The 14,824-nt window shown below is 49.9% G+C and overlaps 1 protein-coding gene across 1 annotated transcript in view; it reads left to right on the top strand.

The window, feature by feature from the left end:
* Positions 1–1,220: 1,220 nt before the first annotated feature.
* The window catches only part of LOC126540111 (uncharacterized), a 40,761-nt gene continuing 27,157 nt past the window's right edge, over positions 1,221–14,824 (top strand). The window contains exons 1-2 of the mRNA XM_050186903.1: positions 1,221–1,772; positions 2,931–3,042. Coding sequence (XP_050042860.1) covers positions 1,221–1,772; positions 2,931–3,042 — 664 coding nt within the window. The remainder of the gene's footprint in view (positions 1,773–2,930; positions 3,043–14,824) is intronic.

Below are 14,824 nucleotides of genomic sequence, written 5' to 3'. Positions count from 1 at the left end.
GTCATCCCGTGGGAAAGAGACACCGAGAGGAATAACGGAAACGAGCATGGGTACACGCTGGTTCATGAAGGTGTCGATAGCGTACGCGGTACTGCAGCACCGTTGTTACGTTATAGGGATACGTATATTCATTTTGTGCGCCAAGGAACGAGACGATAACGCAAGGGCAAACAGAACGACCTAGCTAAGCTCGGAGAAAACGCACTGGATTGCCACTAGAATCTTCCTCTTTGCCCAGTCTACTCTTACATGCAGTGAAACTGCACGCGTTCGCGTTTGTGCTGTGGGATAACGAAACAAAGGCGAGGAGAGCAAGCCCCGAAGACTGCTGAGGTCACGCTGTCCAATAAGTTTTTTTCTTTTCTCAGATCGACGAACTGGCAATTTATGAAAATATTGTATTATGATTAGGCTGTCCTAATGACGAACCAACGCATCGAAACGCTAGTTTCGAATGGTTTGAGTGAACGGATTAACAAATTACACGCATAGACGTGATTACAAAAGAGGATGCGGGGGGGGGGGGCGTTTAACTGGAGTGGGCCTACATGCTTCTCCTCTCAGTACGAAGCACCGAAGGCGCATTTAAATAGGATTGCACGTAATGCTTATGCTTCCTTACAAGCATGCGTACCAATCAACTACAGGTGGACGGCCTAGAAGCAGTCAGTATGGAGCACGGCAAAGCGAACAATGCCGTCTCCTGCACGCTCAACCCGGCACTATAACGCTGTTTTCATATTCTTGTTGTGGTATATGGAGTGTTCTGGTCACGATTCAGGGCACGCGCTATACAGATGTACTCTCTCTTCCTACAGCAGTAAACGTGACTTTCTACGGTCTGCAAATCGTTCGCACAATAGCGCCACGAGCGCCTCTTGCGTGTGCAGGTTAACTGAGAAGGTGGTACCACGCATTATCCGACCAGAATATTCATGAGCGCCTGTTGCTTAAGCTATCAACTTGTGACAGAGCAGCTTAAACAAATACGACGGAGACAAACGGAAGTGTTGTGAATCAGCATGCGCCGCTGACACGTGTTGTTTTGTTAGATTCACCGGCGTTGCCTCTTGTGAATCGGCAGTGGCTGCGGCTGACGTCACAAGATAAAGACTATAAAAGCTACACTAACCTTTAATAAAGCGTTCGTTCCTTGCCAACTGCTTCTCGAGTTACTTCAGTGGCGACGAGGCTGCCCACCACCGGGCCGGGCCTGCTCCATGGCGGCCCACGCCGGACCACCGGGTTTCGACGAAACGGAAGACAGTTGGGACGCCTACCAGGTGCGTCTGCAGTCCTACTTTGAAGCTTACGATATCGTCGACTCGAAGAAACGACGAGCCCTGCTAACGGCAGCCTTAAGTACGGCAACAGTCGGCATAATAACGGTACGGTGCGCGCCGGCGAAGATTCAAGACCTTACCTATGAGAAGCTGCTTGAACTGCTGGCAGAGCACTTTGCGCCACAGGGCAACGAAATAGCGGAGTCTTACAAGTTCTTCACCAGATGCCAGCGTCCCGACGAGTCAACGAAGGACTTCATTGTGGAAATTCGGAAGAAGGCCTGCAGGTGCAACTTTGGCGAGGCACGGGACAGGATGCTACGAGACAGACTTGTTTGTGGTCTACGTGATACCGGCGTTCGTCGGAAGCTTTTGGCGAGACCTTCGCTGACGCTGAAAGAAGCCGAAGATATAGCGTTAGCAGCAGAGATGGCAGCTCTCAACGTTGATCACATGGAGAGGACACAGGATTATGGCGACGTCCATGCCGTGAGGAGCAAGGTGCAAGGTCAACCGTATTACCACAAGACTCATCCGAGCACTTCTCGACCAAGCGAAGACGTCGTTTGCCCGTGCTGTGGTAGCACTAAGCACAAGGCAGCAAAGTGCAAGTTTCGCCGGGCGGAGTGTTTTCGCTGCCGACGTAAAGGGCACCTAGCTAAGATGTGTGTATGGAAACAAGGGGTGGCCCTTTGTGAGGAGCATTCTTCAGAGAGCGACGGCAACGAACTTTTTCTACTGAGTTTGTACACTACGTCGGTAAACTTGGTCAAGCCTGTGGTTCGCACCCTCTGCTGGAGCGGAATTCCGCTGACAATGCAAGTGGACACCGGATCGCCTGTCTCCATCATTACGTGGAAAACATACTGCAAGCATCGGCATGCCTGGCCTGCGCTCCGCGAGACGTCCTTACAGGTGTCCTGCTTTCTTGGCAAGCTGCCCGTGAGGGGTCAGCTGAAACTTCCGGTCTCGTACGCGGGAAAGACCCTAGATGCAACTCTAACCGTACTGCAATGCGATGGCCCGAACTTGTGCGGGCGAGATGTCATCAGCGCATTTGAGCGTCGCGGAAGATCAGTCTTCAGCATTCTCGACGAGGAAACCTCCGGTGAGCAAAATGTCCCTGACAGTACTTTGGTTAGCGCACTCTTAGAGGAGTTCGGCGATTTGTTTACGCCAGGTCTAGGGCTGATTGATGGCCCCGCAGTCCATTTGCGGTTGCGGGAAAATGCGATGCCGCGGTTCTGCAAAGCACGTTCTGTGCCGTATGCAATGCGGGAGCAAGTGTCAAATGAAATAGACAGACTTGTTAAGCATGGCATTCTCTCGCCTGTCGACAGTGCAGAGTGGGCCACGCCTTTGGTTCCCGTTATCAAAAAGAATGGTTCCATTCGGTCGTGTGGCGATTTTAAGGTGACCGCAAATGCTGCATGTGTCACGGAGCAGTACCCATTGCCAAAAATAAGGGATATCTTTGCAAACCTAAACGGTGGTGAAGTATTCAGCACCATCGACTTGAAGGATGCTTACAGTCAGTTGCCGCTTGACGAGGAAACGAAGAAGATATTGGTCGTAAACACTCCGAAAGGCCTGTTTTGCTTTAATAGGCTTCCTTTTGGCGTAGCCTCTGCTCCTGCGATTTTTCAGAGACATATGGACGGCATCCTGCAAGGCATTCCGGGCATTCAAGTGTACCTGGACGATGTGGTAGTCGCGGAGAAACGCGGAAACTGCGAGACGCTGCGTGAAGTTTTCAGACGTTTCCGGCAACACGGTGTCAAGCTGAATCCGCAGAAATGCAAGTTCCGACAAGCAGAAGTTGAATTTCTGGGACATCGTATAAATACGAACGGATTGTTACCTAAGATGGACAACATTGCTGCAATAATGAAAATGCCGAAGCCAACCGGTGTTGCGGAACTACGGGCGTTTTTAGGCTTCGTGACCTACTACCACTCATTTCTGGGAAACTTGGCTACTGTTCTAGGAGAATGTTTGTCCTGGGAGGTCTGTTTGTCGCCTTTATTTTTATGTATAAGTAGCGGAGAAATCGTGCCACCAGTGTCAACGCCGTTGGTGCTTGTCTGGAGCGAGGAGATGATGTTCTTAAACGGAGTAACTCGGAGCAGATCGAATCAGAGAGCGCTGTTTCGGGTATAGTATGTTCTGTCGCATCGACGTATACAAAATATTACACGCAAACACACTTCTTGAGCGCAGCAGCAACATTTCTTTCTTTCTATCTCGTACATTTTGCTTGGTAATTTTGCTGCTTCGATGTCGACTCCAGAATTAAATGACGGTGTTTTACGTGCGAGAACCACCATCTCATTAGGAGGCACGGCGTAGTGTGGGAACTCAGGATTAATTTTTGATAACCCGGGAGCTTCTAATGCACCGCTAAATCTAAGAACTCTCGCGTTTCTGCATTTCGACCCCACTGAAAATTGGCCACCGCGGCCGGGATCGAACGACACAGCCACAAAGTTAGCGCAACGAGTATCCACTCGAAAAGAATAGCAGCTCCGGAAAGTTTATCTGGAGTGAGAGACTGTCTGGTGTCGCGGAAGAGGCATAAAAGACGAGGGTACGAAAACGTAGCCTGCAGGGACAGAGGGTATATCTGTATAGCACGCGCTCTAAATCGTCAACGTTGGTCCTCCATCGGGGTTGATTAAATGCGGGAGGGAGTCGCGCTCCCTCGCTCTGCCCTTTGTCCTCCGATTTTCGCGCATTCTGAAAACCCGTCGGCGTTGCGCTGTCCATAAAGCTTCCAACAAAAATTACTACGGAGAATGCCGCAGTGTGCCTGCTAGAGTGTCTGCGGGACCTGTAAGTATAGAGGTTCCGCCGGCAAGGTAATGATGATGTAATGCATGGATTTACCTAAATTTCGTCCTTCTGGCTTACTTTAACTCACATGTGGGGCGTTGCTATTCCGTGCTTGTTATTTTTATACAACTATGAGTGCTTGTAAATTTATAAAGATAACGTATAATAGAGAAAGTCACAAGAACATTTCAAGCCACAAGGACGAACATTAGACAAATCCATCTAATTATCACAATTCCCATGGTAGCAGTATGGGGCACTGGAATAAGGCAGTGTGTCGTCCGGCGGCGAAAAACATGGCTCTTTTCGCGATGACAGCTTTGGGTGCTGGAGCACTTCGGTCTGCTGCAACATCTGTAGCTGCAGCCTGTGCTGCTTGCACGCGAATCCATAAGAGTGCAACAGAGGACCTCCGGTATCTGCGGTTACGGTTGTTGCGGAAGTCAAGCATGACCACGCGGGACTCACCGATTGCTTGCTGCGGTTTTTTCTACGGTGTTCGCACATTTTTAAAGATATATTTTTTTTTGGGGGGGGGGGGGGGGGGGAGGCACGGCAATTGTGGAGTTTGTTTCTGTTTTCTTTCCGACGCACGGCAATTGTGGAGTTTGTTTCTGTTTTCTTTCTTTTCTAATTTCTTTCTTTCTTTTTTTGTGCATTGTGGTCCCTCAACAACGATTAGAACAATTCTGGTTTTCATCATATCGGATATATTGGATGTATTCTTGCCATTCGGCGCCTTTTTGCGGAGCTATGTGTTCAAACGATGGTGCCAGCATTAGTCACTGAATTTTTTTTCTTGCAGTGAAACCTGGCGATGGCTTTTCTGCCTGATGCAGCGTGAAATTTAGGAGCCCCGTGCGACCCACCTGGTACAGTGCAGGTGCTCCTTCCAGACTTCTCATCCTCGTACGTTTCCAAATACTTTGACAGCAAGAACGTATGTGTGCTTACCGAACGAAGTGTGCGGAGGAGAGTTTGTTAGTCTTCTGCAACCGAAACACTGAGCAGACGATCAGGAACACTTTATCATCTGTGATTGTAAAAGTGCCAGATCAGACGACGTTATTGATGTATTATAATAATTTGCCTTATTAACATTGTGCAAATGATATTAAGTTCAATTGTGTTTTGAGAGCGTTCTAGTTTGTAATTGCAGAAAGTTTCAATAAATACATTTATATTTCTCGCGCTAGGCATACCGATCGATCCAAGCGTAGTCTTGTGGTGTCATCGCAGGCGCAACTACGGTTCTTCTAATGTTTTGCTACAGGGACGACACACTGCCCCATTCCAGTGCACCATAGCAGCAGAACGATTGGAGCGTGAGATTTCTGTGCGGTAATTTTTGAAGGAAGCTTTACGGCTCTGTATAGGCAATCATGCCAAACTCAATACGTGTAGAGAAACTTTGTTATTGAAATACGAAAACATGTATGTTTCCATATAAACGCACACGATCATATCGGATGATGGCACGGAGTAGATGGCTGACTTCGAATAGGGATTGGTGGCACATGCGACCTGTGCGCCTTCACGGTAGCACGAAAGAGAACATGCCCAGAAGCGCAGGACAGGGAACAAGAAAGGATGACGGTACACAGCATTCTCTCTTGTAATTTTATGCGGATACCTCTCGCGCCGTTCGCAGCGCTATTGTGCGCTTTAAGTCTGCCGCCTCTCCGTTATAAGCGGCGCGGTGGCTTGGAGACCATGAGGGCCCGCTTCTGCTGAGCGCTAAAACAGCTCCGAGATGCTGAGTGCGAGATTCCTGATCGCAGCGGCCGCATTCCACTACGGGTGGAACGGGAAAAATACGGAGCATTGGTTGCAGGTAAAAAAAAAAAAAAAAAAAACGAGGTAGGCAAAAGTGATACAGAGCCCTCCATTACATGACCTCTATGCCATAGCATGTTTGGCATCGGAGTGGTAAGCCCAAAAAATTACATGCATTTATGTGAATAACTAGACTGACTGGTTCAGATATGGTATTTCGTGTTTGTTCACTGGGAGGTGCACACAGATACAAGAATAGCGGAGAGGCCCGGCATAAGACACTGGCTGTGTTGCGGTGCCTCAAAGTCCTGGCGGGACGGCCACGTACGCATTGTTGGGGCAGAAATGAAATGTGAAACGGAGCCCCTATAAGCAATAATATCGGTGTAATTTGGATCACGACTTTGCATCTGTGCAAGTAACTAATTGTTTCAACACTAGCACATATTAGTGGTACCGCAATAGGTTTTGTTACCGTGTTCCCGTGGCTTTCGTGCGCCTGTTAACGAGCGCATGCGCAAGCTAACCATTAACGAGGAGCGTCGTTTGCACTTCAACGTGAACGATTGAATCTTGTGTTCTGCCCACGGAGAATTTCTTCTTGTTTATTGGTGTTGCGTGCGCGGCTCCCAGCTCTGTAATACCTAATGCAGGCTATATCGTATAGTCCGTCCCCGAGGCACAATATATATATATATATATATATATATATATATATATATATATATATATATATATATATATATATATATATTGTAACAGTTACGAAAGGCACAGACAAGAAGAAAGAAAAGAAGACGAAGAGGACGAGGAGTTTGAGAGGCTGGGTTGCGCTACGATCACGCTACGATCATCCTCCATCTCCTGCAAATGCAGCAATTTCTTCGCAACTCTTCGTAACAGTTGTGGTAGAAGGTGCGGGGTAATCGACACCCGAAGACGGAGGCTGAACCAGAAGTTTTTCGACGGAGCCGTCGGCTTGCTGGACTCCCACCGAATATACCGTAGTTGAATATGTCCCACGACGCAGACGAACAACGGCCCATTCCAACAGCTGTGCCGACAAGTTCCGTTCTACAACTGAGAGATGCGCGTCCCTTCGCCGGAAGATCGGACGAAGACGTCGAGGAATGGCTCATCCATTATCACCGGGTGACTGCCGCCAACAAGTGGAACAGCGCTTCTCAGCTTTCGAACGTCGTGTTCTTTCTAACGGATACTGCGTTGTTGTGGTTCGACAATCCCGAGGAAACGTTCACAACATGGGGAAGATTTGTTTCGGAAATCAGAGCGATTCGGCGACTCCGCGACGAAAAAGAACAGGGCAGAACAGACGCTACTGGAACGTGCGCAAGTGCCAGGGGAAACCTGCACGACCTGGATTGAGGCGGTAATAAAACTGTGTAGGATGGTGGACTCTGGAACGTCTGAGGAAGACAAAGTCATGCACATCCTGAAAGGAATTGCCGAAGATGTTTATAATTTCCTCATCGCAAAAGACAACCTGGCTTCCGTCACTGCCATCATTCGGCACTGACGTACTTTCGAGCAACTGAAAACGAGGCGCACCACGCCGAAGTTTGGCAGGCTAGCCAATGTGACGACAGTTGCAAGCGTGCACAGCAACCAGCCCCTCGATCTTGCATCAACGATCCGAAATATAGTTCGGGAAGAGCTCAGCCTGCACGCGCAAGTGATACATCCAGGCACTCGTAGCTTCCGCCTACCATCAGATTTCGAGCCAAACGTGGCATCCTTCTCCCCGTATCCTGTGGCGAGGGGCACTGAGGATTATGAACTCGCGCCCCGACAGCAGCCACGTCTCTACGGCAGAGGCCCTACTTATGACGCTCGGCCACAACGAGAGCAGCCGCGTTTTCACCCCCGAGGCCCTGTGACTTCTGTCAGGCCGCGACAAAGACAGCACTGACCCTACTACCACGACGTGACTTATGAACGATATAACGGATTTCAGCGAGTAGCAGAGACACGTTATCCACATGACAACGAACTTTCTCGCCGCCCGCAGCAGCCTAGCATTCGTTTCGAGGAAGATGCTGTGATCCGCGACCCTCCCGTGGGCTACAACTGCGGGTCTACAGGCCATATAGCTCGGTATTGTCGCCAAGGCCGTCAATCACGAAGGAAACCACCGATGTTGTCGCCACCCAGAACCCGTACTTCATATGACTTGCGGACGACCGATTTGCTTCTAATAGACCACTTCTCACACGAGATCTGACGCAGCAATTACCGAGCTTCTGAGTAGAGTTTGACGCCACCAAATAACCATCCCCGTCGCTCTCCGTCCCCTCGGCGCCGTTCTTCGTCACCGCCGCCGGGAAACTAGCATCGGCGGCCAATGGAGGTGTGGTCGCCGGACGGTCTTTGCAAGAAATACCTCTGCCTGTTGTGATGCTCAAAAACAAAATGAATGTCTCGATTGACGGAATACCGACAATGGCGTTAGTTGATACTGGGGCGACTGTGTCTGTGATGAGCCTCACTTTCAAAAATCGTCTAGGCCACAAAGTTATGTTTTCTTGGAACGACGGTATTACTTTTCGTGGAGTAGGCGGCGAATGGCTTCATCCCATTGGTGTTTGTGCTGTGAGTGTTTTGTTGGCAGGAAAAGTTTTTGTGTCGGAATTCCTTGTTCTTTTTCGTTGTTCGCACGATGTTATTCTTGGTATCGATTTTCTTGAACAGTGCGGCGCTTCCGTGGACTGTGGTAGTGGCGCAATGTCATTGAACAAGTAAATTAAATCAGCACATTCCGAACCAAGCTCGCGTGGCGAAGACAGGGACACAGACACACTCAGTGTTCTTGATGAAGTGATTGCACCATCGTGGTGCCTGACGCCCGTTCGTGTTTCTGCAACTACTGTTGACGCTGATTGTGTTGACCTTGTAGTTAGGCCTCTCCGCATAAACTGTGCTAAAGAAGATATACTTGTGCCCTGCTCTGTCGTGTGCATGACGAAAGGAGTCGCCACATTGTGGGCGCTGAACTGTTCCGCCACGCCAGTTGTCCTTCCTCGCGGTATGAAAATCGCTCTCTTCGACGAAGCCGCATGTAACTCAATAGCGGCACTAACTACGGACGTCTCTACAGCTTGCTTTCCTTGCGATAATCGCCATTTTGAAGAGGTAATGCTTGGCATGATCAGCAAGGCTCTCGGTACATCGGAACGGCAAGCACTGGTACATGTCCTTGCCAGGCATGGGCAGCATTCGAATTCACGCATGGAGATGCACCGCTTCATTTACCGTCGTCCCGCCCTCGTCACAGAATAGATACCGGCTCCGCACACCCCATCCGCCAGAAGCCCTACCGAGTGTCATCGTCCGAGCGCAAAGTTATTGGAGACCAAGTCAAGGAGATGATGAACAAAGGTGTCGTTCAAGAGTCGTCTAGTCCATGGGCAGCCCCAGTAATCCTGGTCCGAAAAAAAAGATGGCTCCTGGAGATTCTGCGTGAATTACAGACATCTAAACGCAGTGACGAAGAAGGATGTCTATCCACTACCGCGAATCGATGACGTCATAGATTGCTTACACGCTGCTTCTTACTTCTCAACACTTGATTTGCGATCGGGGTATTGGCAAATACCTATGGACCCTGCCAACAAGGAAAAGACCGCTTTCGTGACCCCAGATGGCCTATTCGAATTTTATGTTATGCCTGTTTGCCTCTGCAATTCTCCTGCCACGTTCGAAAGAATCATGGACACAGTACTACGTGGTCTAAAGTGGGATATATGCATGTGTTACCTCGATGATGTTGTAATCTTTGGCCGCACATTTGAAGAACATAACGAACGCCTCAGCCTTGTTTTCGACTACATCGAGAAAGCGGTACTGGTTCTAACCTCAAAGAAATTTCGATTTGGCGAACGTCAAACACTGGTCCTGGGGCACTTAGTCGACAAGGATGGCATCAGGCCCGATCCTCGTAAGATTGAAGCGGTGAGCTCCTTCAAGCCACCGCAATCAGCACGAGAACTTCGCTCATTCACTGGCCTATGTTCGTATTTTCGTCGTTTTGTTCCCCGGTTTGCCGACATCGTTTACCCGTTGACAAGTATTTTGCGACAAAATGCATCCTTCAATTGGACACCAGAGTGTGACGCATCATTCTCTCAACTGAAGTTTATACTAACGTCAGCACCCCTCTGCATCACTTCGATCCATCTTGCCCGACTGAAGTTCACACTGATGCTAGTGGAATCTGGAAAGGAGCGGTGCTTGTAGTACGTCACAGTGGCGCAGAACATGTCGCATATGCCAGCCGTTGCCTGAGCAAATCTGAACGCAATTATACGGTTACGGAACGGGAATGCCTGGCAGCTGTTTTCGCCATACAGAAGTTTCCGTGTTATCTTTACGGTAGACGATTCAAGATTATCAGCGACCGTCATTCTTTATGCTGGCTGTTCGGTTTGCGTGATCCCTCTTGTCGCCTCGCACGTTGGGCGCTGCGCCTCCAGGAATACGACTTTGCGGTGTCGTACAAGAGTGGCCGTCGTCACGCTGACGGAGACTGCCTCTCCCGGATTGCTCTTGCGGCTACCGACTGCGATGCTGAGAATTTTGACGACTGTCTCGCTGCTGTTACTTCTACGTTCCCTGACGGGGCAGACTTTCAGCGAGAATAACGGAGTGATGTTACCCTCGATCCGCTTTTTGTCCCGGCCCGTACTTCTCAAGGCAGCGGTCGCTTTACTGTCCGTGATAAATTACTCTACAAAACTAATTACTCCGGGCATGGGGAGCGTTTTCTGCTTGTTGTCCCCGAGAGTCTCCGCTCCTACGTTCTACGCGCCATGCATGACGATGTGACATCCGGCCATTTCGGCTTCGTACGAACGCTACACCACACGCAGGAGCGCTTTTGCTGGCCCAAGATGTACGAAACAACCAAGCGCTATGTCGCTAGCTGTGAAACGTGCCAACGTCACAAGCGACCGACCACCGCAGCCCCGGGTCCCCTTCGGCCATTGACACCGCCTAGTACGCCGTTCGAGCAAGTAGGCATTGATTTTTTGGGTCCATTCCCGTTATCTAACAACAAGAACCATTGGATAATTGTCTGCGTAGATCATCTTACACGGTATGCAGAAACTGCAGCCATACCGTCTTCCACCGCCGCTTGCGTGGCGGTCTTCCTGCTGCGTTCCCTGGTCCTTCGTCATGGCCCACCATGTGTCATCATCAGCGACCGTGGTCGCCAGTTCACGGCTGATGCCATTGAAGAGTTACTTCGTTTGTGCACTTCACAGTTCCGTCATTCCACGCCGTATCATCCACAGACCAATGGCCTCGTTGAAAGGACAAACAGAACGCTGACCAACATACTTGCCATGTACGTCTCCTCCAATCATAAGAACTGGGACGACGTGCTGCCCTTCATCACTTACGCCTACAACACGGCGAAACACAAAACCACGAACTATAGCCCATTTTATCTCCTGTATGCAAGGTTACCGCGAAGCCCTCTAGACACTTTCTTACCCTTCATTCTGCACAGTGACAATTATGTATCGAAGACTTTATGTCTCGCCTAAGAAGCCCGTCAAATAGCTCGTCTTCGTGCTCTGGCCTCATAAAGTCGTTCGAAAGAGCGATACGACGACCGTCACGTACAAGTATCGCTGGAAAAAGGTGACTTGGTCCTTCTTTGGACACCGCAACGCAAGCGTGGATTGTGCCAAAAGTTCTTGTCACGATATTCAGGCCCATTTGTAGTTGTGGACCGCCTGAGCGAACTCACTCACGTCATAGCTCGCCTACTTTGCAATGGTCGGCGATCAAGCAGAACTCAGCTGACTCATATCGCTCGCCTGAAGCCTTTCTACCATGCTTGTCCATCCTGACTCGCCCCACGGGCTTCGTCTGCTTGCGGGGAAATGTAACAGATACGAAAGGCACGGACAAGAAAAAGAGAAAGAGAAGACGAAGAGGACGAGGAGTGTGAGATGCCGGGCTGCGCTACGATGACGCTACGATCATCCACCATCTCCTGTAAATAAAACCATTTCTTCGCAACTCTTCGTAACAAAAAGATAGACACTTCTATTTCTTATTTTTTTTTTGTACGAGATATGCAGCTCGCTAGCAAGACATTGTTGTAGCTAGGGTGGCGTTCAGGGCATGGAATCCACCAAGCCCATCGACTATCATCGTCGACTCCGTTGCGATACCACGCTCAGGCTATCCATAAGCCGCAGTAACTCCTCCTCGGAGAAACTGGTTTGGAATTTGTGGCAAAAGAAATCATCCGGCGACACCTGGTTGGTCCGTCGTGGTCCACCACATTCTTTGCGCAATCTGCAAGGTGAAGGTCGGGCTGAGAGCCTTTCCGGCTTACACGCTGTCTTTCTTCTTCGCTCAGTCTGCCAGGTGATTTCACTCGTATAATTAACTGCGCTTATGCATTTGTTGACGGGTTCCGTCTCGTCCATCCTTTTCTCCGGTTTCCAGGTAAATAGGAGGGGGGGGGGAGCTTTTGGTCGTTGTCCACGCCGCGCTGACGTCGGGTTGGGAGGTGCCGTGGTTTGACACGTGGCAAAAATTTAATTAACACTCTTGGTGGTGTTCAGACGTAGCAAAATCTTTACAAACCGCGGTGAATTTCAGTCTAATTATACCGTTCCTGCTTGATATCTTTTCCTAACCTGCCTCGGGTGAAGAACTCAGTGGGTGCAGCTGGGTAGTTACACCAAGGGTTAAAGCAAGGTGAAAGAGCAAAGAATTATTCCTCAAAGAAGCAAAAAGTAGCCGGCCGCGTCTTTCGCTGAGGGAGGAACAGCGGCACTACACCCTAACTACTGAAAACAAGGCTAAGCTAAGGGTGTCCTTAGCTAAGGTTAAAACCTAAGGTTCTTTATAATGGAGACTTATAAAGAAAAATCGGCAGAACCCATCTCACGATGACTTACCATTGAATCAATATAGCCACACAACGCATTAACACCGTCAAAGCGAGTCATGTATGAGGCGTGTACTACAGCCGGACTTCTTTTTAGTGCTTTCCTAAGAACACTCGGCGACATCTAGCGTGGCTGCCGCGAACCCCGCGTGTGGTTTCCGAAATGTCTGGCGCACCGATGTGTGGCAATTGCTGAGAAACGAGTCTTAGGGCAACCGCGCTCTTCTCTCGCGTTTCTTTTGGACGCGTTGCGTCATCTAGCGGCGTTGCCGAGAAGCTTGCGCGTGGCCTCCGATACGAGAAGCGTGGAGCGCCGGTGCCTGCAAGCGCTGAGAATTGTTGCCGCGCTTGCGCCACGCCCAGTGGCCGATACTCCGTGACCCAAGTTGGCGAGAGGTTTATTGAAGTACAGCACATACCCAGTGCATTCGTGGCGCAGCTCGCTAAAGCGTTGGCGTGAAAGACGTTGATACAAAAAGAAATGACCGCCTTTACTCTACTGTGAAGAAGAGTGCAAGCGAAGCTCGGGATGCGCGGTTCATCGTTGTAACGTCTCGGCTTCGCGCTCCCTCACGGCGAGGTCGACACGTCGACGACGAGCGCTTTCTCGAGAAAATTCTCGGCCGCGTTCACCAAACGCCGCCTGTTCTTCAGCCGAACGCACGACGCGTGGCCCGCTCCCGCTGGCGTTCCTTCAACGCAACCTGCTCTTCGGCAGAACGAAGCAAACTCGACCTCCCCAACTGGCTGCCGGGCCAGAAGTGGCGAGAGACGGCAGGCACGAGGCAAGCGAATACGCGATCACACCGTTTCCCTCCTTCGGATGAAGGGGACGCCTGTCATTAGTTCGAAGCTTGCACTGTGTCTACTTTATGCATACAAAACCCCGCTTTAAAACACACCTATGATGAACCGACAGTGACTGAATCGGTTAGCGTGGTGGTCTCGCAACCCGACAAGCAATTTTTATTTTCGTGCGGCTTGAACGACAGCTACATTGACGGCGCGAGTCAGGCAATACAAGCTTTACTTGAAAACAACACATACCCAGTGCAATTCTCGCGCAGCCTGCTAGAGCATGGTTTTGTTGTCCTTGAGAAAGCCCTGTGACGTGCGTTCAATTCGGCTCGCCATCCGGAAAATTCGGCCGCACCAACGGCTCACCATCGCACCGTCGGCAAAAAGATGTTTTCGTCATTGTAGAGCGGCGCATTCCTAGTTACCCAAGATGACATCAAAGCGTTTTATTGAAGAGCAGCACACAGCTACTGGCGCATACAGAGTGACCCAAGTTGGCATCGAAGAGGTTCACTGAAGATCAGCGCATATCCCAGTGCTCCAAGTCGGTGTCAAATATTTTTATTGAACAGCAGCACCTACACAGTCCTACAGTGACACATGTCGGCACGAAAGAAGTTCGTTGAAGAGTGGGACATATGTGCACATTGTCACATGCATAAGATGTATGCGGTAATGTAAGCACAGTCGGCGTCACCATTGTGTAGAGCGCGGGTACAACGGCCACCGGTGCGCTCCACAGCCAACCGGCGATGTCTAACGGTAGCGGTTGGGCCCGAGATTAGATGCGTCGGCCGCTGCATGCATCACCACCTTTTATCTCAAGAGCCTAGCACCTACTGCAAAACGTCGCTGGCCGCCTCGGGAGCGGCTCAGCGGACGCTTTTCCCGCGCTCTAGACAAGGGTGACGCCGACTGTACATAAAGTGTTTTGCATGTACACGCGCTTAAAGCTCGCCGTAACTGCTGTAGAACTACTTCCCCAACGGAGCCGACTGCATAAGCGGATAGTGCGAGATTAGCACAAATTTGTGCTCAATTTTTAATTTTGAAAGCTCCTTTAATATACTACACGCTCTGCTGAGACTATAGTCTTCTTTGCATAGTCACCTATTTCCCGGCCTCGTTGTTATTTTCCCCTGTTTTCGAGTATTCTCATTACGACACGTGCTTCTTTCAACTTCATTATAAGTGCGGATAATCT

Source organism: Dermacentor andersoni, chromosome 2 (genome assembly GCF_023375885.2).
Source record: "Dermacentor andersoni chromosome 2, qqDerAnde1_hic_scaffold, whole genome shotgun sequence".
Lineage (NCBI taxonomy): Eukaryota > Metazoa > Arthropoda > Arachnida > Ixodida > Ixodidae > Dermacentor > Dermacentor andersoni.
The sequence above is the reverse complement of the archived record's forward strand: the minus strand, read 5'-3'. Positions and strand labels throughout refer to the sequence as shown.